At 38.4% G+C, this 24418-nt stretch overlaps 1 protein-coding gene across 5 annotated transcripts in view; it reads right to left on the minus strand.

Moving 5' to 3' along the window:
• The window catches only part of ASPH (aspartate beta-hydroxylase), a 222555-nt gene that overhangs the window by 169754 nt on the left and 28383 nt on the right, over nucleotides 1-24418 (minus strand). Inside the window, exons 2-5 of one of the 5 annotated variants that reach the window (XM_043601139.1) lie at nucleotides 12818-12967; nucleotides 11050-11094; nucleotides 9123-9191; nucleotides 2918-3987 (exon numbers count right to left, since the gene is read on the minus strand). In XM_043601139.1, coding sequence (XP_043457074.1) covers nucleotides 3743-3987; nucleotides 9123-9191; nucleotides 11050-11094; nucleotides 12818-12967 — 509 coding nt within the window. In that variant the 3' untranslated portion in view covers nucleotides 2918-3742. Of the gene's footprint in view, nucleotides 1-2917; nucleotides 3988-9122; nucleotides 9192-11049; nucleotides 11095-12817; nucleotides 12968-18834; nucleotides 19074-24418 lie in introns of those variants that run through there. The other 4 variants (XM_043601141.1, XM_043601137.1, XM_043601140.1 and 1 more) reach the window with 4 other exon arrangements.

Genomic DNA, 24418 nt, shown 5'->3' on the forward strand with positions numbered 1-24418 from the left:
AAAAGTTTAGGAAGGGATTATATCCAGAGACGGAAAGTCTGAATGAAGATGCAAACTCAAAACCAAACCTATGAGACATGGGAAAGCTCACCTTAGACCTCAGTTAGCACAGGTTTACTGTATGGAATTCATAATGGCACTTCTCTTGGGGAAAAAAAGGAGTCCAATAATCTTTTCACTTATTTAAGCTGGTTTCGGAAAAAGAAAAAAAAAACACCTCAGTATTTCGTTATGCAATGAGTAACTCTTGAGGTTATCACTCATCAAGACTAATAACCCCAGTAAATATTTAATAAATGTCATACGTTGGCTTCAGCTTTGAAGAGGGATTCAAATGAAGCCTACGACCTGATTCCTAACTTTAAGGAGCTCACAATCTAGTTAATATCTATTCCTATGTATTACTTGGTTATGCAACTAACAACAAGTATCAGAGGCACAGAATTTGGCATACAATTCTATCAGTCGACTTGTATAATAAAGTCTGAGTCAGTGAATTTCATGAAAATGCTCCAAATATGCGTTGTAATCAAAGAAAATTCCACAGCCCAAATCACAGAGAACTATTTATTTCACAGACCAGGATCTCATTTAGAAAGGATCATGAATATCAATCACCAAAAGGTTCAACTACCAAGTGATCACTCAAATTAAGAATAACTGCCAATGCCTTTAGCTGCTTTTGAGAATTCTCCAAAGCTTTATCAGGGTAGAAAGGAAACATTGTATTCAAACTGTAAGTAAGTACGTACACACCAGAATTCAAGCAGAGAAGTTGTGCTTACATGTCTGGATACAGCTCTATGAGGCAGGTGGGTAATTCCTAGAATAAAGAATCGAGTACAAGATGAAAAAGCACCATCACCCAGCATTCCATTATGTCTGGGGCATCTACCTGATTCTCCCAGGCAGGCAGCTGGCAGCTAGGCTTTAGGGATTTAACAAGACCAGTACCCACAAGATAGTTCTCCAACTGCCTTACGCCCCACCACTCATGTCCCAGAGAAAACTGGGACCGAAAGAAGCTACAATGCAGAAAAGAAATCCCCAGAGTGACACTGCTTGGTTTTTAAGCCAAACACCAGTGAACCCGACTCCGCAGTTCTAAGGTCACAAGGCTACATCTGAACACAGAGCACATTCCGCGACGTTCCTCTGGTTGTTCGAACTGAGAAAAGCAGAGTAGATACGATACAACTTAAAATTGCATGACTACAAATAAAGATTCCAATGTACAGAATACAATTTTGCCTTTTTAAGTCAGTTCCTAAGCTTAAAACACATAAAGCTAGGGAAATATTTATACTATGAAATAAAAAATTATACAATAAATCCTTAGAAAAATTAAAATTTATAACAAATACAATACAAAAAATTTAACTGAAGTAATTTTGATCAGCTTCAAAATACGTTACACTTGTTTTGCAAACAACTTTATTTTTTCTCACCAAAACAAGCCTTAGCCACAAGTTGAAGGAAGTCACAGAAGTCAGGGGTTCACGAGCTCCCTGTTTTACCTTGATCAGAGACTTTTCAAAAGGGGTGACTAGACAGGGTACTGGAAAAATAGAAAATTATCACCTCACTTATTTTTCACTTACAAAAATAAAGCATAATTAATTTCTGTACATAAAACGTGCATTAGTATCATTATCACGGCACACACACACAAAAAAGAGCCTGATGAGAAATTAATGATTCCAAACATTTTTAACACACAAATTTAATTAATTTACTTCTCAAACTAATCACACATCTTCTAGAGTTAGTAGTAATGAACACTGAAACATGACTGCTTTAAAGCATGACTGCTCTAAAAAATACATCTTAGATGTCTGGCTATATGAATTTCATTAAGCATGAGGCATAAGATTATTTCGAATTTAAACCTAATGAATTTTGACATTTCACAGTACTCAAATCCAGAGTGGAAGACACAATCAAAATGGACAAAGGCTGCATAAACTTTCAAAAAGAACATTATTAAAATCACACTCGTGTGTTCCAGGATATTAACATTTCAAAATCAGAAAATTTCCACTGTCAGAATCATTAACAAAATCATATTCCCTGAATAATTAGGGAAGGACAGACTAGAGTTTTAATAGCCACGTAAGCTTCAGGAGATCACTGTTCCATGTACAACATGCGCATCCACATGCAAAAGTAGCTTTAAAATAATGCTTTTTAAGATTAGCAAGTTGCAGTTTTTTTCTGACACATGTGAGTGGTGGGTAAAGGGGAAGCTGATGTGCTTCCTGTGTTCTGATTTCATACTTTTACGTTCCGGCTATTGCTGAGCTGAGCTGCATACTTATAAATACCTAAATAGCCTCCAACTGTGATTTCCAGCTGAGAAACCAAATTTGTCAAGTTCCCCTCTGGAAAAAAAATGGGTGACTTATCTACCTTACCGAGAGCAATTTGGTTAAATACAAAAAAAAAAAAAAAAAGGAATGAATATTTGAAAAGGAGAAATTACTATAGCTACATAAATGTTCAAAAATAGTAACATATTCAAATTTTAAGCTCAATGAGTAATCAAAGCTAAGTTTCACAGAGAGCTAAGCTAAGCTCAAAGAGATTTAAACACATGAAACACCACTCCCTAAAAGGTAACAGAAACCAGAGGTCCTAATCGCTTTCAAGCAGTAAGGATACACATAAAGTCTCATTTTATGAAATGCATGTCATATGCAGTTAATACAATTGCTTTTACTATTACTGAAGCAAATTCTTTTTAAATAAACTGATTAAAAATGTTTTCAAGGTTTTCTAATGGCAAAAAAAATCATTCTCCTGAAAAGAATTACCACTTTAGTAAATTTAATTTATAAATCTAAAAACCATATTTTACCTAAGCTGAAGTTGATAGTCACTTAATAAGGAAATAGGGAAAAAAATGGAAAAAGACTTATTTAGGATGAATAGTTTTAATATGTACAACATTATTTAAGATACATATTCACATTTTCCCTCTTGTGTAGTAATATGCCTACTTAAAAAAATACAAATTTCTTTCTCTGGATGTGATTTGGAAATAAAATTAAAAATAAATTTTGCTTTTGTACAGAAATATTCAGACATACTGCTATCTGAATACAGTAATTTCACTACCCTAAGGCAAAAACATGGGCTTATTTTCAAATTATTTTAAAAGCACCGTTAATACAGAATTTTACACTGAAATTTGTATTATCCTATCTGACAAATCAGTTAGCCTAAACAAATTACAATAAAGAAAATCAGCTTTTTAAAGAACCATCACTTTGCACACCAGTCATATTAATTACAGAGAAGCATTTAATGTATGAATCATGCCAGAAACATTTTTATAATCAAGTGAATTATAACCATCTCCATTAATAGTGTGTTAGAAAGACAAGCATCAAGGGTTAATCACAAAACAATTTGCCATTAAGCCTTCTCAATTTAGTTCAGTGAATACATAAGTTGCAACAAAACGATACAGAAACCAATTATACCACCAAGAACAACATCGCGGATGCACTTTGTGGACTACTACAAGAATGAGGGGTGCCACTTTCTTCTCTAGAGGTGGGGGAGCCGAGCAAGGGACTAGCTAGGAGCTGTACTGGGGAGAGAGATCACGTGGTTGCCTTTTACTGTTTGATCACAGCTGCCCCACTGCGCGTTAAGCCCTGGGTGAGCAAAGGAAAGAAAGAAACAGGAGACTGCTTCGGGTTTTCATAAGCCAATGACTTCAGTCCCTGAATCAAAGTTACTGGTTATGTAAATCCAAAATGACACAAGTCTTGCCCTGAACCCCTTCGTTCTGTGACGTACCATCAACACCATCTGCGGTTTCGCTTTCTTCTTCTTCTTCTTCTAGCATTTCAAAAGGAGTCATTATATCATAGAGAAATGAGAGGAAACCATAAAACCAATCTGAACTCTCCTCTGCTAAAATATTAAGGACTTCCTCAAGAGAATCAATATTTTCATTACTGCCATCTTTGGTCAGGCCTACATAAGAATAAAGGAAGAGAGAAAGACAAAATAAGGAGAGCAGTTAGGTGGAAAAAAGAAGTTGAGGAAGAGTGATCTCAAAAAGGATGTGCATCATGGTCACAGAAGTTTATGGAAAAGGCATTTTGGAAAATAAAGAGGCTGATTAAGATGCACACCTTACAATCAACTCTCAATCATATGTACCACGGGAAAGGTCCAATTCGACCAATCCTCGCCATTCCTACCAGCCCCTCACCAGGTTTGCTTTTGTCTCAGTGGAGAATCTAGAGCCCCAGAACACAAAATTGCCTCAGCCAAAATCAATTGATTAATGTCAGTGGAAGAATGAATGAAAGTACTATGAGGGTAAAAAGATGGATACTTCTGACCAACCTCCACAGTTGCGGAGTTACCGACCAGATATTATCGAGAGTTGATCATACAAGCATTTACATATATCAGTCCATATGCATTGGAAGAAAATAAAAAGGTTCATTTCCTCACACTTTTCCCCTTGGACCCGGAGTTAACTTTAGACACTCTGGAATTACATGACTCCCAAGATCATTGTCGATAGCATCCACGGATAGACATGTACATGTATTCAAATTATATCAGATAATCAACTTGAAGTTTAACACAGTAAGATGTTAGCTGTAATTTACAGTGTTCTGGCGACTGACTCATGGTCCTGTAATTCTGACCAAGGGTAAGAGTCAGTTATTAATCATAATTCACTCTGCTTACCAATATTAAATTTGATCCAGGTCCCAGTCAGTCATTTGCTAAGAGGAATATTCCAAGGTTCTCTTTCCATACGCCTAAGAAATAAGCTTCTACTGCAAAGGCCCTGGCTCCTGTTTTTGTTGTTGTTGTTTTGTTTCGTTTAAGTATTAGTCCCAAAACAGGCCATCGAAATGGAAAGAAAGCAAAGTATGTATTTATATCATAGGTTTTTTCCTGTGAAGAACTGGCTTTGGGTAAGAAACATCTCTGGACCCAGTAAATATAAAAATCCACCAATACTGCCAAGCCATATATAACAAAACCCATAATTGTGAAGAAGAAAAAAAAAAAAAACCACAGGGTAAAGGGCTTTGGCTGTAAAAAATGTGAACATCCATGTGACTTTAGAGCTTTTCAGATTATAACCACCTCATTGAGTAGGTCAGGCTTGGACAACTCAAACTTTCTCCATGTGGCATAACCGCCAGCAATCAATACTGGCAGCTAAGCTACAACAATAAGACACCTAGTATAAATATTAAAGTATACAGTGTATTTCCCCCACTCTGGTCCACAGAAGAGCTACATCATATCATTCTTTGTGTATGGGGGGTAGGAGAAAACAAATTGCAGTATTCTGGTATTTAAACTACTTGTTGGTACAACTAGAATGTTTTCCGCTGAACTTAACAGTTGACAAGGGCTATGAACCGAGGAGGTCTGTATTTCCCATTCAAATCTCTGTGGGAGTAACATTGTTTCTTCTTCTTGCCTTAAAATACTACAGCTGTATATTCACAATAATCATGTTTCTTTTTCTCCATTTTCAAATACTAGTACTTCCAAGTATCAAATATAAATTATAAACCTTTACTACCCTTCAGTATGACAGGCTGAAGTGTTCAACAAATATGCAGAAGTATCTGGACAAAACTATGACTCAAGTATGCAACCTTCCTGTGGTTCTTAAGACAAAAATACTACTTCAAGGAGAAAAAGGGAAATATTCTGGGGATATAATTCCTCAGCCTCTGAGAGCAGGCCTGAACCCAAGGGCAGAGGCGAATGCCTTTGAGTGGACAAGATCCAGTTCACTCATGGATGCATCCAGTCTACAAAAGCTTATCAAGGCTCTAGGAATTGTGGACGGTGTTCCTCTTTGTTCCCCAGCCATGCCTGATGTGGTGCCAGCTAGGTGCTAGTCACGGACAAAAGGACAATCGCGTAATCCTTAGATAGTGTTACTCTACGATGATGCTACTCTAGGCATTTAGTCCTTGGATCGTTTTCCTGTTAATTTTATTCAGGAAACAAGTTTTCAGAGAATACAATGTCCAACAATGTAGTTTTCAATAATCCAAACCATTATCAAAGATACGTTACTTTAAGTAATTTGGCCACAGAAGTAGGAAGTATGTAAACAGGCTGAATATTTTCGAAGTATATCATAAGGGCCATGGCCAGAAACGATGAAGTGAGATTAATGATGGCTGTTCAGAATATCTTGATTTACCCACACATATTTCATTCTCTCTTTATATTCCACAAGAAAAACCAAATCTTAAAATGTGAAATGTAAATATGAATGGGTACATTTCCTCAAATTGATAACATTTAGATACACGCAGATTTAAGAGTGCAGAAAGAAATACTTATGAAAGAAAGGCCAACCCTACGAAAGTTCAGCATATCTCAACTGTTACTATATCTACAAGCCAAGCTCTCCCTTATCTCCAGCTTCCTACCTACGTCTGTCCCTCTGGTTTCCCTGTGCCTTAATCCAAAGCCCATACCTTGAGCAGTCTCTCCAGTGAGAATGTACCCAACAAGTCTGGTTTATTTTGGGATACACACTCACTGAATTTGCTCCCCCCACCCCAATACCTTTCCCTGAACATACAGAGCCCATTAATGACTCTGTAACCAAAGAATTCACCAGGCTCTCGTTTTCAAACGACCTGCCAGTAACAGAGGTACAACTAAGCTACGATAACCTCACCAACTAAAAAAGAACTTTAGTTATAAAATTCAATTCCAGTCAAGCTTGTATTTCATGCAGAGAATTCAATCACTACAGAAATAGGGTCCGAGGACATAAGTGAGCCAGACTGCTCACTTCTGGTTTGTTTCAGCTAACTGTGAAGCCACAGGCTAACTGTGAATTAGGACATTTATACGGTAAGATAGTTTATCTTAGCCTTTGTGCATTTAATACTCAAATGACCAAAATGAACGCTGAGATTCACCAAATTTGGTTCTACCTCCAAATATACAATTTTTATAAAAGGAACAAGTTATAATTTGCCCATACCACATATATGTCTATTGTAAATGGCAATGTTCTAAGTTACAATGAATTAACCTCTTAATGGTTGCTTAAAAACATTACAGGAAATAAACTCTTGCAAACTAAAACACTAAAAATCAAGTTATTAATGTATTTGCTATAGGAATCAGTGTGTTCTATAGGCGAAATAATATATTTTAATATTTAATAGTTGATATTCCCTGACAAACCACATAGCTGATTTCCAGCCCTCCCCCCAAAAAACCCAACAAAATGTAGCAGATGGAAGTAATATTATCTCTAAAAATGAGGAAACATGGCCCACATGAAGTTATCTTTAAAATGAAAAAGCTTCACTACTCAGAACCCATCGTTTAAAGTAATATAATGGAATAATAAACCATTTATAGGCAAGCAAATTAGCATCATTCCAATATGTTAAATTCTATATATTTTAATTCTTTTACATGTCCTGGATTATAGTCCTCTGAGGATTTACCATATTCATAGAAAAATTTAGATATGTAATAGCAAAATAATAGAAAATTCCATTAAGGTTAAGACAGAGAAAAAACTTCATGGATAGTAAGCTTCCACTGGCAAGCAGCAAACCTAATTCTCACTGAGCAGTAAGAAGCAAACATAAACTAAGGTCAAAATTAGGAAGCTAAATTACACTTAGTCACAACTATACCTTTTTTTTTCATATTTAGAAGTTACTGTTTTATAAGGAAGTTATGATTGACCATTGGTTATAAATGTGATATCCTCCCATTTTTTTTCATATCCACAAAATAGACACAAAACTGTGTGTCTAAGATGAATTTCTTTGCACTAATACTCTGGCAAACATAGTGTACAATACCATGTCTTATTTGAAATTTTTCTAAATAATTTAGTATATAAAATTTTAATACATGTAACACTACATAGTAAAGCAAAGGAGGCAATGCTGTTTCACAAGCAGAAACACACATCTCACCAGGCCAGATTATATAAAATATTAAAATTAGCACCTTCCTTTCTAGGAAGGCAGCATTTTAAAACAAATGAGGGGGGGGCGCCTGGGTGGCTCAGTCAGTTAAGCGTCCGACTTCAGCTCAGGTCACGATCTCACGGTCCGTCAGTTCGAGCCCCGCGTCGGGCTCTGGGCTGATGGCCCCGAGCCTGGAGCCTGCTTCTGATTCTGTGTCTCCCTCTCTCTCTGCCCCTCCCCCGTTCATGCTCTGTCTCTCTCTGTCTCAAAAATAAATAAACGTTAAAAAAAATTTTTTTTTAAAAATAAAACAAATGAGGGAATATCACATATTTATATATTACAAGAAATATCTCAATGATAAAAGACAGGTAATTCTAGAGATAGAAAGAGAAAGTTTCAAGATTTCTAAAATAAAGAAACCCAGCCAAAACTACTGGTTCATATTTTAATGTTACCTTTAAAATATGCATAGGACACTTTAAAATGTTTAGTACCACTATTTTATTTCAAAATGAATTTATGTAAGTCTTTAGAAACTTACATTTTCAAATGGAAGTGAATTATGTCAACTGATGATAATGAATGGCTATAATTACCATTATCTGAAAACAGGCTAGGACGTTATCTATATGCTCAAATATTAAATTCAGAATATGAAGTGCTTTAAATCTGAAAACAGATATGAAATTATTATGCTTATAAAAATATTACGTGCGAGAGCTATACACTTATCCACTTATAAAAGTAAATTGAGGGGCGCCTGGGTGGCACAGTCGGTTAAGCGTCCGACTTCAGCCAGGTCACGATCTCGCGGTCTGTGAGTTCAAGCCCCGCGTCAGGCTCTGGGCTGACGGCTCAGAGCCTGGAGCCTGTTTCCGATTCTGTGTCTCCCTCTCTCTCTGCCCCTCCCCCATTCATGCTCTGTCTCTCTCTGTCCCAAAAATAAATAAACGTTGAAAAAAAAAAAAATTAAAAAAAAAAAAAAGTAAATTGAAACGTAAGTCCATGGAAAAACAATTAAGCCTCAACACATCAGTAAGAATGAAATATACAATTAAATTGGGAAAATATCTTCCATAAAATGTGTACGACTGACATAGATATTATTAAGGCAAACATATTGTTTTGTTTCCAGCAAAAAGTAAAGAATCTACTTGCCTAATAAAACTTTGGCATCATCCACATCAAAATCTCCATCACCATCAGCATCATAGACTCCCAGTTTTCCTGCAAAGGGGAGGAAAAGATGGATGGGAAGAAAGGAGAAAAGTTTGATAAGGTATTACCACTTACTGCAGGCCTGAACATTAGCCATAAATGTTACCGATCAATGCAATTCTTTGCTCTCTGAATCCTGAAAATCCTGAAGATCCTAACTGAATACCTTACCTACAAGTAAGTGACAGGCAATTCTCTTACAGATTCAGGAACTGTCTGGCTAACAATCTAAGAAATATAACTGAGATAAAATATTTTCTTTAAAGTTTTAATAGTGTCTGATTTAATCCTTTCAGAAGAATTTTATTACGCTACTAAAAAAGATTTTAGGCAAAATTTTCAACATATATAAGAAACATTCTTGAGGTGTTTCTAACATGAAATTTAATGCATCTAAAGTAGGAAAGTTCCCACCACCATCAATATTCAAAACAAAAGGAACACCCGCCAAACGTCAAATAAAGACTAAATATAATTAATATTTATTAATATCAAGTATAAATACTGAAAATAAGAGGGCAATTAATTTTATATTTTATAAAATAATGATTCACAACAGAAATATCATGACTCAACCTTAAAGACTTTTGGAAATAAAGTATGTAAAACTGGCTTTCTGAAATTCAAAGGAAAACTTAATTATCTCACCTAAAACTTAATTAGCACTAGCTATCTATTAAAGAAAAAAAAAAAAAGGATTAAACCACAACTTGAGAAGACAACAGAACCAGAGCCTTTCCTCTTCAAGCAGAATAAATATGTATCTTAAGGCTTTATTATCTAGGAGCACTGCTATGCTTAGCACTTCAAATATGAGTCGGATACATTCAACCCTAAAAAATGTCCTAAAATCAACATGATTTATAACTCATTATAGGATAATGGCTGTGAAGAGACATAACGTACGGAAATATTTTAAACAACAACCACAAATACAGCATTAGTACTAAAACATCAGTTTGTAGTACTGTTATCTCTTTAATAAAAAGTAAATTAAAACATTGCCTAAGAGCAGGCAGAACTTTTGGAGGAAAGTGGCTGTGATCAATCTTTACCCTCCCAGAGCCTTCGTTCTACTTAGGGAACTAGTTAACTTGCCATGTAGAAGTCTGGTTTAGAAAACACATTAGAAATGATGGTGATAACAATAATAATAGTAATAATAGTGACGGACAGATAAGGCAGTATCGTTTCCATTACTAAGAAAATAGAAAGCACCGGTGTGCACGTTGAGGCAATCTATAGCACAGAGCTCAAGTAACATTAAAAAGACAAAATATCAGGGCGCCTGGGTGGCTCAGTCGGTTGGGCGTCCGACTTCAGCTCGGGTCATGATCTCATGGTCTGTGGGTTCGAGCCATCTGTGCTGACAGCTCAGGGACTGGAGCCTGCTTCGGATTCTGTGTTTCCCTCTCTCTCTTCTCCTCCCCCCTTGTGTTCTATCAAAAATAAATAAACATTAAAAAAAAAAAAGATAGAAAATACCATACTTTCTGACAAACTTAGAGGGGGAAATTGGTCCTACCACTTATATTCTCTGATGCGTGTGATGACAAAGTTAATAAAATAAGGATGACGTTTTTTTTTTTGTTTTTTTTGTTTTTTTCAACATTTATTTATTTTTGGGACAGAGAGAGACAGATCATGAATGGGGGAGGGGCAGAGAGAGAGGGAGACACAGAATCGGAAACAGGCTCCAGGCTCTGAGCCATCCGCCCAGAGCCCGACGCGGGGCTCGAACTCCCGGACCGCGAGATCGTGACCTGGCTGAAGTCGGACGCTTAACCGACTGCGCCACCCAGGCGCCCCAAGGATGACGTTTTAGAGACATCACAAGTAGACTTAAAATGCATCTCCAAAGGCCTACCTTGAAGTACCTCTGATAAGTTATAACGGAAGTCCTTTGCTTTGGCTGCATGCATGTAAAAACATGAAAATTGTTACTTGCTCTTAAACGTATAATAATTTTAAATCTCTTCTTTTGTTTAATAGATGTTCCCTAGCAATATACCATAATACGTCAACAAAAGCACAGATGTACTCAGCCGTTTGTCTCCAAACTAAAATTCTTCCTCTATTACTCTCACAGTCTATCCAGAGACACTCTGCTTTAATCACAATGAAAAGCTTCAACCAAAGGGAGATTACACATAAGCATGTTTTGCCTTTTCTCCCCCAGAAAGATGACTATAATCTCACATCTAAAGCAGAAGGCTTTATGGAAGAGAGGGGATTTTCTATGCAACCTGCTACATATAGAACAGCACGGGATTTGTTTTCAGTGACAGGGTCCACATTTTTCACTGGATTATTAAAGAGGAAGACCACTTACAATAACCAAAAAGTGGAAACAACCCAAAGGTACATCACTGATGACTGGATAAGCAAGATGTGGTGTGTTTCCATACAATGGAATATTATTCAGCCATAAAATGGAGTAAGTAGTGAACCTTGAAAACAGTATGCTGAATGCAAAATGTAGGATTGTATACGAAATATCAAGAATAAGCAAATCACAGATGCAGAAAGTATACTAGTAACCTGTACATTGCCAGTAAACTGTACATTTTCACATATTAACAATATTGAATTTTATGTTATGTAAATTTTATCTCAATTTAAAAAAAGACTTCATGAGGCAGAAAAAAAACCAAGGAATATGACTCTACAAATGGTAATGAATCATTAATGTAAAAAGTCATGAACAACTGCAGTGATTATTGGGAGAGAAAAGGAAAAATCAGGAGAAAGGAAGACAACTATCTGAAATAACATGACAACTGCAACAGCAGACGGACAGTACCTAACACATGCACACCTACACATACATGCACACCCCTATCCCAACACCTACACGCACATGCACACACACCAATCTCAGCACCTACACACACACACGCATCCCTATCCCGGCACCTATACAGCACAGACACACCTTTATGGCAACACCTACACATACAGACACACCCCACCTCACCACCTACACACACACACGCACCCTTATCCCAACACTTACACAGACACACCCCCATCCCAACACCTACACACATACCTCTATCCCCTATCCCAATACCTACACATACATACCTTTATCCCAATACCTACATACATATACACACTCCTATCCCAACACCTACACACACATACAACCCATCCCAGGACCAATATATACACACGCGCGCGCGTGCACACACACACACACACACGCACACACATTCATTCCCAAAAGAAGAAGGGGTATGCTTCAAAATGCTTTGTAAGGAAGGGTCTTGCAAATTGGGTCCTGAAATAAATTCAGTGGCTCATGAATACTTAAAACTCCTAACACGATGAATAAAAACGAGAATATTCCATTTCCTAAGAGTTAAGTGCTATTTGATAAAACTTTTCTGTGAGATATACATACAGTATAAAGCCTTTTTTTTTAACTGCAGCTCATGTTCAAACAAGCTGAAAAGTCATTACTCCCAGATAACCCTGCTAACATCCCCTTGTATTCCCACCCTGTTGAGAACAAGTGAAAGCCTACAGAAATTAAAAGTATGCCCCCAAATAATGACAAATCTTTAAGATTACTAAAGAATGTCTTTTATGCTTTTACAAATTCACAAAAGAAATGATACCAAAATTCTTACCTAAAACTTCCTCATAATCAACAAGATCAAACCAGACGACAGCTACTGATGTCCAGACTCCCAGCAATGCAATGACCATAAACCATGTGAAAAATGAACTTCCAGAAAGTCCTCCTTTCCTCCCATTTTTATGTCCTCCATGCTTTGTATCTGTTTAAAAATAAAACAGATGAACAATGTCATTATACAAGATGACACTTTATTAAACACCTCTTTTTCCTGAATTATTTCTCCAGTAATTTGAAAGTGTTTACATTGGTAAATCATTTCAAAAACAGTTTTCACTCAAATTCTCAGAACATGTTATGTAAAATGAAGATTTTGAAACAGAAAAGATTCTGTTTAGACCCAATACCACATATGTAAAACTCTGACTTAGAAGTAACGAAAGAAATAAACTACTCGTTGGCTAACAATTTTTTAAAAATAAAATTTGATATAACATGTGTATTATATTATGTGCAATACATATAATATGTATACCTTCCTTCTAAGTTCTTTACCCAAACCACCTAAATATAACCTCCCCTAAAGTTCAGTGCCTATCAACGATTTAATGAAATCCTATAGAAATGTAGCCAAATCCTTTTCTCTGACCCACTTAGTGTCTGTAGAATCTTAAAACGCCTCTTAATGGTCACAGAAAATATCTCCCCCCACAATGGCTCCATATTCTTATCCAGAGAAGGACAGAAGAAGGAACAAGACTATTTAGAGCAAAGAGAGGTCAAGGAAGAAGGGAAGCAAAATAGTACAATTAGTCCCCCTCTGTGACAAGATCCACTGGGGTCTAAGGAAGCAGGAAAAGGCTCATCATGCACAATCCAATCGGTCTCAATGCAGGAAACAGCTTTGTCAACTCTGTCCGCTGAGTGTCACGTATCACATCTCGTGTGTTAAATACACCTTCTCTTTTGGAAATATTCTTACAGCCCAAAGTAAACAAACAAACAAAACATGACAGTCAAGTGACACTGAGAGAAAATGGACAACACTGTCCTTGAAAGAAAGGACCACGGTATTCAAATTTCTCTGACAAAGGAACATAGTAAATACTATTAAAAGGATAGGTCGTATTCCCATATGCCCTTGAGAAAAGGAAAAGTTCAACCAGGTAGTAGAGCAGGACACTGTCTTCTCTTTGTGGCACGCGGGTCATACATTTTAAAGGGCTTCCACGAGCACAACTGCATGTGACTCTCACAGAGGTCTTGTCAGTGTATCTCGAGAGGGCATTTCTGGATGTCTGTAAAGAACAATTCTTTATCCTGTGCAATTGTGCCTCACGCTGCTGGGCAGCTGGCATCCTTGGTTTCCTTGGGTCCCAAAGGTAAGGAGCTCCCAGTGATTATGACAAACAAAAGCACCGCCAATGACCCTACAAGGGTGATGCCTGGTTCAGAACCACTGGGGGTAAGGACAGGAATAATCAATGCTGTTTTATAGAAAAAAGTTCAAATGATTCACCAGGACAAATTGGGTAGGGCTAGGAATTAAATCTGACTTCCACGGTCCTGAGTTCCTTGATCCACATGGGTGAACCAAATTACAGGATTTCAAAAAAACAAAAAAACAAAAAAAACCGCACTAGCTCTAATCTAGAACCTGCTTTCTGATTCCTAAATCCAACTCTCATTAAAGAATGCTGGTAGTAGTTTTCCAACGGCTCAAATCAAGAATATACTGCCAAATCTTCTAGAAGAAAAAAAATGAAATGAAAATCTTATTAAAAGGATAATTTTTTTTAAATAAACCACTAGATCAACTTTTCAAAAGGGGCGACAAAACTAAATCAGTCTGAGAAAGTGAGAGTGTATGTGTGTATACACACTCAAATACATGTATTTTTTCTAGATATCCATATTTAATTATGTAAAATTATGACTAAATAAGACAAATGTCATTCTTAAAAAAAAAGTCAATTTTCTTTTCTTATGTTCTTTAACATTAGGACCAGATTTATAATCATATGGTAAATTCACAAAAGAATACTTACCAAATAACATATGACCATCTACTATTTCTTATATGATTATTAGAAGTCTCCTAAAAGCTGGCTATCTAAAAACATAATGTATACTTTTTCAAATTCTCTCTGGGCATAGATTATAATGCTACATATTAAATGCACTTAAAACAGGCTTTCCTGTTTCATTACCTGAACACAGCCATGGGAGGGGGAGACTGGGTGAAAACTTCAGAAATGTTGGTGGGTGAAAATGATGATTTCTGATATTACTGAACAATATAGAGCATCATTAAATTTTAAAAAATAAGAGAAAAAAATGAGAACAGAGGAGTACCATAGATACACCAGCAGTGTTGTGTGTTTATTAAACTTCTATACATATGAAGACTTTTCAAAAAAAAATAATGTTTATATTTGAGAAAGAAAGAGAGAGAGAGAGAGAGAGAGAGAGAGAGAGAGAGAGAGACAGACCATGAACGGGGAAGGGGCAGAGAGAGGGAGACACAGAATCCGAAGCAGGTTCCAGGCTCTAAGCTGTCATCAGCACAGAGCCCAACGTGGGGTTTGAACTCACAAACCATGAGATCATGATCTGAGCAGAAGTCAGACGCTTAACCAACTGAGCCACCCAAGAGCCCCATGAAGACATTTTTAATGCTGTATAGGGGTACCTGGATGGCTCAGTTGGTTGGGCGTCCAGCTTTGGCTCAAGTCATGATTTCATGGTTCATGGATTGGAGCCCCATGTCGGGCTCTGTGCTGGCAGCTCAGAACCTGGAACCTGCTTTGGATTCTGTGTCTCCCTTTCTCTGCCCTATACCCACTCATACTCTGTCTCTCTCTCTCTCCCTCTCTCTCTCTCAAAAGTAAATAAACATTAAAAACAATTTTTTAATGCTGTATAAAAAAACTTTTTATTTCTATATTCATACAAATATATGCACATATACTCTCACTTATATAGAATACTAATTATAATAAGAAAAATGCCTTCTGAAATACCCATTTACTGCAAAATACGGATTTATAATTTAAAATGAGTTTGTAATGAAATTGTTAATGAAACAAAATAATTACTTGAATTCAAAGATCAATTCTATGTCCATTTCTCTTTCTTAAAGCAGAAATGAAGGAAAATTTCTAAGATTCTCAAAACTAAAGTATCACTTAACCAAGTTAATTCAGCAAATACTCATCTAAGTTACTGACCTGCAACACTAAATATAAGTAAAAGTGCAAAAAGTGTTTTTAAAAAAATCATATAAATGCGTGCACCACAGCAGAGCTAAGGGATGCGGGGGAGGGGGAGCCAAACACAGTAAAGAACATACTTTATCTACAGACCGTTTACATTTGTTTTAGAAATGAGGCTAACAACTTTGATCACGTTTCCTAACTTACTGCAAAAAACTAAAGAATATACTTTACAGACAACCTCACCGGAGTCAAAGCAACGAAGTGCTCAAAGAAATTAGAAACCAACAGTGCTGATGGAAGGCAGGCCTGTAGGAGGTATGAAAACCAGCAGCAAGATAAAGAATTTGAAAAGAATACATGGCAGGGGGCTATTCCCCTTGAACTGTCCTTAAACAATCTTACGAACAAGGGAATAATGACCATCAAATTGAGTCTGTCATTAAAATAATATTTTGAACTGTTTAAGAATGCAAAAAATGGGGGTGCCTGGGCGGCTCAGTCAGTTAAGCGTCCGACTTTGGCTCAGGTCATGATCTCACAGTTTGTGGGTTGGATCCCTGTGTCGGGCTCCATGCTGACAGCTCAGAGCCTGAAGCCTGCTTCTCTCTCTCTGCCCCTCTGCTCACACTCTATCTCTCTCTCTCTCAAAAATAAATAAATGTTGGGAAAAAAAAGAATGCAAAAAATGTACAATAAATCTTAGATTTTTCATTTAAGATACTGTTTATCAAGCAGATTAATCACTTTAAAAGAGATAAACGTCAAAAAAAAGGGTAAATGTTACTTAGCTAGAATATGAAATTATTAGCAATATTTTATCCATCCTTCATAATGTCAAATAAATTGTTACTCTAGTATTATTAATCTTATTACGGTTAATATTTACTAATTCCATAAAGGAACAAACAGCAAATTATAAAAAGGAGTCTTTCCCAGGACATCTTCGTTAGGAGAATGTTTTAACTGACACCAAATAATACTCCCTTGATATGTCACTTTGAAAATATGGCGTACCTAGTCCCAAAGGGCAGATTAGTTTCTGTCCAATGAACTGAAATAAACACAGTAAGATAAACACTTCAAGGGAAACACCTTAAAGAGACCTGAAATCAGCACTTTGTCCCAAAGCTATTTCTAGTAGTCAACCCTATTTTCTAGGATCAGAATAAATCTGAGAGTGTTCATTTCATTTTCTGACTCATGATTCCACCTGTAGTCCCAGGGATTAGTCAAGATTTTGTTAATGGAGGTTAAGAATATGGCAAGAACTGTGGGATTCATTTTCTTCCACACTGACCCACCAAAAGTAATGACCTCCAAATCAGAACACTGTTCTTACTACCAAACACAGAAAATTACCACAGCGAGCAATGAAATGTGTGTCTACAAAATGTGGGCTAGGGACCATACGTAAATTTTATTGTTCATTTGAGGAAAAAGAAAATAAGACATGCCCCAGCACCTGAACAGGGGTCAGTCAGTCACTTAACTGGATTACGACAAACTGGATTACAAATCAACCATGTCCAAGTTTTGCTTAGCGTTATGCTGATGATTTCATAAATTTATACATAAGCCCCACACATTTAAAGTTTAAAAAAAAACCATAAAACCTGTCAAGCAACTCATCAAACTGATTATTTTTTTTTATGTTACAAAGCATCACCTTTTGGAAGCCAAGAACTGGTAAATGTGGGTCAGAAGTACCAGCTGATTTTACCTAACTATGCAGATTATGTAATCACCACAGAAACAGGGAGAAATGTCTTCTAAAAGAACTAAAGATACATATTTCATATTCTTCTTCGTGGCTGGATGAGGTACTTCATCAGAATAGTCAGGTGACCCATTCTAACCATTTATTTAAAACAGTGTTCAAAGTAAAGATATTCATATTCTCCATACTAATAATAGACTCCTTCCAGTGGCCACTTAGGCAGCTGAGAGTTGGGAGCTGTCTTGGTGTCTTAATATGTCTTTTTTTTTTTTCCATAAATAAATTTTTGACATAATGAACTGGGACGGGAAGGTTACAGAAATCTGGGGTCTTGAGATGGGGTTCTGTTTGTGAATGTATGTGCCACAGCAGGACTGCGGTGGCTCTTACCACTCTGCTAGGGTTACCTAATGTAACAAATGAACATATATAAATAAAAAGTCCAAATCAATTTGAAAAACAAAAACATAACGAGCTAATGTAGCTTGCTTTCAACTAAATGGAAAGACGTTCTTAACTCACAAACTAAAGCAAAAACAAATATACAAAAATGTAAATTCAACACATTATTTAAGAACCCTTGAAGTTAAGGATTCAGTTCAAATACAAAATAAAACACTAGCATCTTTACTTTGCATTTATCACCCGCTTCACAAAAATTAGGTCAGTTTCCACACATGGTAAAGCCTGAGTCAAGCTCTGCCTGCACCAACTAAGTGTGCTCACTAATACAAAACTTACACATGCCTTAGATTTCCTATAATGTCATATGAGATCTAAATCTAACTACACACAATTCTTTCAATTTACTGTAATTATAAGACCAAAGAAGACTGCTTGTACATTTTCCTGAAGTTTTTAAAATGTGGTTTCTGCTTTTACAAATATATAATCTAATATACTAAAAGGTATTCTAAGACACCAAAACATATTCAGATCAAGGACAGATTACTCCAGGAAAAATTAAACTACCATGAAAAGGTGATGTCTCCAGGAGTTCTAAATAGAAAAGATGTAGAAAACGCAGTCGAACAGTCAAAACTATTTTAAAGGTGCATAACTGAAAATAAAGCTAAAAGCTGTCAGCTAGATCCCAAACCACTTTTAACCCAAACAATAAAAATGTACCTTTACCTTCAGCCATTTTGGTTTCTTCAATCCATGAAGAGTATATATGGAAGACAAAAATCAGAGCTATCAGCAGGTATCACGCACGCCAAGTGCCCTTCCCTACGGAGCTTCAGACTGGCCAACTGTTCCACGGGCAAGGCCTCTAGAACTGAAATTGGACCTGACTGCAAACTCTGCTCAGCAGTTATTTTTAGAGGCCCCTTCCTCATGGCCAAATACCACTAATCACTCAGGCTGAAATGCTCTCCTAACAATGCGACAGCCTTTCTCCCACTTACGGGATTCCTTTCTCGGTTGGTGCTGTCTCCCAACTCCAAACCTTAAAAAAATTATGCATGCTGGACAAAATGCAATGGAACAGAGTGTGTTGCCAGTTCTGTTTTCTTGGAGTCAGTCTCAAATGGTTTTAGCCTAAGGACTAAATCATTCAAAACTGAAACAGGCCTTGCTGGAACATGTGGCCCCATGCCGAAACCAGCTTGATCTGGCCCTTCAGGGTCTAATCAAATGCCTACATGGAAAGACCATTACTTAGTTTGTTTGAATGAAACAGAAAACTAAATGGTAAGAAATTAATTAATGCTCTAGAATTCTGATTCACAGGTATGATCATTCCAAGTCTAATTCCTAATGCAGCAAAAGTAAACAAACAAACAAAACAAAACAAAACAAAACAAAACGTATTTCCCCAGAGAAGAAGGGAGAAGGAGCTGGGAATGAAAGCATGGAGGGAAGATAGGCAGGGGAGGAATGGTGGAGAGGGAGGGCCAATAGGCTGGAAGGGAGCAGGCAGGGAAAGAAGGAACCCTGAAGCGTGGCAACAGTGATCCAGGAAACAGGACCTCAGAGAAAATACTGGAAAGAGAGCGTGCAACTGTCTTCTGATTTTTTCCACTTCCTTCCAATCCCAACTCCACATAGTCCCTTCTGGGAAGTAAAACCAGCCCAAAGTTGCTACCATCTATTCACTGATTTAAAATTAGCGGTTCACAGAATTCATCAGAACTCTGATTAGTACATTAAATTAATTTAGCACAAACAGCATCGAGAGCAAGGCGGCAACCTTTATTTATGAGGGTTTAATTTTTTTTTTTCCAGCCAAACTGAATGCTTCACAAGCAAATTAAACATTTAAATGTTCTAAAGAGGAGTCAGTCACCTATGGTACCAATATTTGATGGCCAAGAGCTGAAAAGAGTGAACAAGGCATCAGGGCAACTGAACAAAACTGCTGAGCGTCCCAGGTGTCCTCTGACCAAGAGCCATTTCCTCAAAGATCCGTCCTGCTAAAGTGAGTGAGTGCTAAAATGTTACATGATAGTGAATCAGTTGTTGACAGGGAATTAAGAAGACCCGCCACCATACAAATTTATTTGACAAATATTTCGGAGGTTTTCTTTTGTTGTTTTCAGAGAGAGGAAGAGTGACAAGAGACCTGTCCTGGGGCCACAGGAAACCAAGCCACTATACTCACATGGTAGGTAGCCCATTTCAGACTTAAGAAACCCGGATTCGATTCCTGGCTTCCTCACTGACTTTGACTTGGGGAAAACATCAAACTTGGGGGCCTCAATTTCCTTGCCTTTAGAATGCGTCTTGGCATTAAACCAGGCGTGCAAGTGTTTGTTGAATTCATCCACGCGACACGTTTCCAATGAATCAGTTGGGACACATGCACAAGCCCCCAGCCCTCCAATCCCAATTCTGTTTCACGACATCAGCCTGCCACCACGGCTGCCCAAGCTGCCGGAGTTCCTTCTCTCCCTTCATGGGCCTGCACCAAGGCAGCCGCATTCTGAATTACAGGTCTGTGGCCAACGCCGAATTGAGATGAGAATCACGCCTACTAAATTCGGGGGTACCTCACCCCTGAGGCTTCTCCAACACAGCTCCCAATCATCCCCCTCGAAAATGTTCATCACACACATTGACACAATCTTCTCCTTCACCTTTTACAAGTTTTACAGGTTTTTAAGAAAAGGTCTTCCCTCCCTAGTGGCACAATAATGGCACACCTGCTATTTGAGATAGGGTGGACAGGCTAAGTCTGTGAAGTAACATGTAACCTGTCTTCTTCCTTAAGGAAAAAGAAATTCTGAATTCCAAGTTACTCTCACTTATAATAAGCACAACTTATTTTTATGACAGGAAATATTTATGAAAAGTTTAAAAATAAATTCATGTGCATATAGAAAATCACGGTTTTAAAACCCTGGCAATGACAACTAAAGTCAAACTAAAGTCATAAATTATTCCTCGTAATCAATCGCTGCTGGGGCTAATAGCAAATTCCTACATCCAGACAAAGATCAAACTCCCAACATGTGCTCTGAGACTATTATTATCAGCCTGATGCCACTGGAGACCCCGAAAGCCCAGTCTCATGTCCACGGATGCCAGGCTCTACCTGCTTCCAAAACATGCCAGGGGAAATCCATGAGACTGTTCACGGGTCCCAAGGACTACTTCCCTCCTCTCACCCAATCAGCTTTCATTCGCAGCAGTGGCTCTTGGGAGCACATCACAGTCATCTGGAGGGCTTGTCAAAACATAGACTGCTGGGCCCACTCTCAGAGTTTCTGAGCCTCTGGGGTCCGAGAACGTGCATTTCTAATAGGTTCCCACCCGGGTGACTGGAGGCAGCTGGTGCCGGGACCACACATGAAGAGAACCATTGCACGGCTTCCCGTGCTAGCCAGCTCTGATTCTCAGGCTCTGGAGGAGGAGGAAAGCAGGGCTTGCTTTTACCAGTTTGCAGAGCATCATTTCCTCACCCCCTAAAAAAGAAATAACAACAAAACCCTCTTCCTCTGAGGCCCATGCCATCCAGTTATACTGCCCTCCAACCTGCCTCCTCACTGCCATCGACCACCTGCGGTGCTCTCTCCCCTCAGTGACGTACTCACCTGGAAACCAGCCAGTACCGTGTGATGTCAATGTCCACCTGTGTGGCAAATGTGACAAGTTCTCTTTCCTTCATTTCTTCACCCCCAGTGACCTTGCCCCCCCCCATCCTATAGACAACATTTGTACATTCATTCTTATTTATTTATTTATTTATTTATTTATTTATTTATTTATTTAAGGCGGAGAAGGGGCAGAGAGAAGGGGAGAGAGAAAATCCCAAGGAGGCTCCACACTGTCAGCACAGAGCTCCATTCACGGCTCAAACTCACCCACTGTGAGATCAGGACCTGATCCGAAACCAAGAGTCGGATGCTTAACCAACTGAACTACCCAGGCACCCCCCCCCCAACATTTATTATTATATCCCTACCGGGGCTCTTGTGATAAACCCACCCTAATTCACCTGTCTAATGGCATCTTCATCCTTGTTGAGGTATCTCTGTAGCTTCCCTGGCACAACCATCTTGACAGATTCTGTAACCTTGCTAAGAAAGCTCTGTTGGCTTGAGTCTATCATGAGAACTGCAGGATAGCCAAAGATACCAAAGATACCAAAAATCTATTTCTTCAAACACACACACACACACACACACACACCCCTCATCTACATATAGTCTCCACAGCAAACATGAGCAATTTTTTTGAAATCTAATTATTAAATAGCCAGTATTACAGACAGAACTCCTCAGACATTGAGTGACATCTACTTGCACACACCCTCCCGAGCTAGGGAGCACCACCTCTAAATGCGAAGGTTTAGGTTGTCCCCAGTATGTGATGCACAGAATAAAAACATCCACTCGGATCACACACCCTCCTATTTTTCCAGCTCGTTTACTCAACCACTTCTTCTTGGATCCCATAGTTCTCTTGCTTCTACTTTCTTCTGAACTCCTCCTCGCCTGCTGCCTTCACATCTTTCCATGTTGAGAGTCCACATTTCATCAGTTAAGTCACTCCCTGACTCACTAAAGCCTTTGCTCCTCAATTCATTGGTTGCATCAATCCGCCATAACGGTCTCCCTGGATGAACACAATCACTCACCCTTATCCACGACTGTTAAGGGCAGCAAGGGACACCAAAAGAAATCACGCACCAGGACACAGTGGAGCGAATCCCAACGGGCCCTCGGGGCTGCCTGTCAATCCTGCACACATCTCTGGAACACTCCCTTTCCTGTTCTCCAGAAGGACGATTTCAAACATCTCTGCCCCTCAAGAATCCTATTTTCTCATACTCAGAAAACGCCATAGCCTCTTATAGCACAGAAGACAGAAGCATCAGCAGGAAACCGTCAGGACTGCACTGCCACCCATCACAAACCTACGTTCACCAGCATCCATTCTGTTTTCCTCCCAATTCCTCAGCTACCTCACCCTCCTTATCCTTTCACTCTCCGGTACTGTCAGCCTTTCTGCCTCTACTACATCTTCCCTCAAGCCCAGAGTGAGCCCCTGCTCTTTCTCCTTCCCATCATAGATGAAATTCTCAACAGAGCTATGATTTCACTGCTTTCATTTTGTGATGGCCCACTCACTCCTTACCCCCTGTACGTAGGCTGCGATGTACCTTCTGCACAGGGCAGTCACTCTAATGTGACGCCAATGACTTCCATGTTGCTGAATCCAATGGGAGTATTTTCAGTCCTCATCTAACTTGCCCTCTCAAAGGAATTCTTCCTCCTAAAACATTCTCTTTCCTTGCTTGGCTTTTTCTGATTCTTCATCTCATATTTCTTCTACCTTTCTGAACTTTCTACTTCTCAATCTCCTTTGCTAGTTCATTCTCCTCTAGATGACATTCAAATGTGGAAATTCCATATGCCTTGCTCCTATGCCGTCTCCCTAGTTGACTAATGCATCCATAGGCTTAAACTTTCCTCTCCTCTTAGGTCCAAACGTATCTGTCTACTCAATATCCATTTGAATCCGTATGGAAAACCCAAACTCTGCATACACACAACTGAACCCATGATCTTTCTCCTCTCCTCTCCGTCCAAATCTCAGGAACATTTCCATCAAGCCAGCCGCTTAAACCAAAAACCTGGCATTCATCCTTGACTTCATCCTCTTCCTTTTCCCAAATACCCATCTCTCAAGTCAGAGTCTCCCTAGCAGGCTGTTGCAAATGGCTTACACCTATGCCAAGACGTGAATTCCCCTCAGCCCCTGGGTCATCCTTGCCTATTTACCCTGGCATGATATTTTAAAAAACCATTTATATGTGCCATGACATAAAAGAAGTGGAAAATTGTGTCTCAAACCACCCATAGTTCTGCCCCTCTACTGAGATCACCCAAATCCATGTTACCATCATCTCATAGGCTACTATAATACTTTAACATACTTTCCTGCTCTATACAGCAGCCACAATAATTTTTTCAACCCGATTATATCATTACCCTTTTTTTTTAAAAAAACTATTTTTCTTAGGGGTTCACACTGTTCTTAAGATAAAATAAAAATCTTTGATGTGGCCTATAAGACTCTATTTGACATGGCCCCAGCCAACCACTCTGGCTTTCATTTTGTGTCACTTCCTATGGCTGTGTATGTTCCAGATACAAAACACTTACCCTGCTCTGGTCCTGCATAGGCCATGCCCTCTTCCTGAATGAACGTCAACACTGGGTTACCACCACATAGTTGCCCCCAGCCCAGCTATCTACTGCTTGTTCTT

The sequence above is a fragment of the Prionailurus bengalensis genome, chromosome F2 (assembly GCF_016509475.1).
Source record: "Prionailurus bengalensis isolate Pbe53 chromosome F2, Fcat_Pben_1.1_paternal_pri, whole genome shotgun sequence".
Taxonomy (NCBI): Eukaryota; Metazoa; Chordata; class Mammalia; order Carnivora; family Felidae; genus Prionailurus; species Prionailurus bengalensis.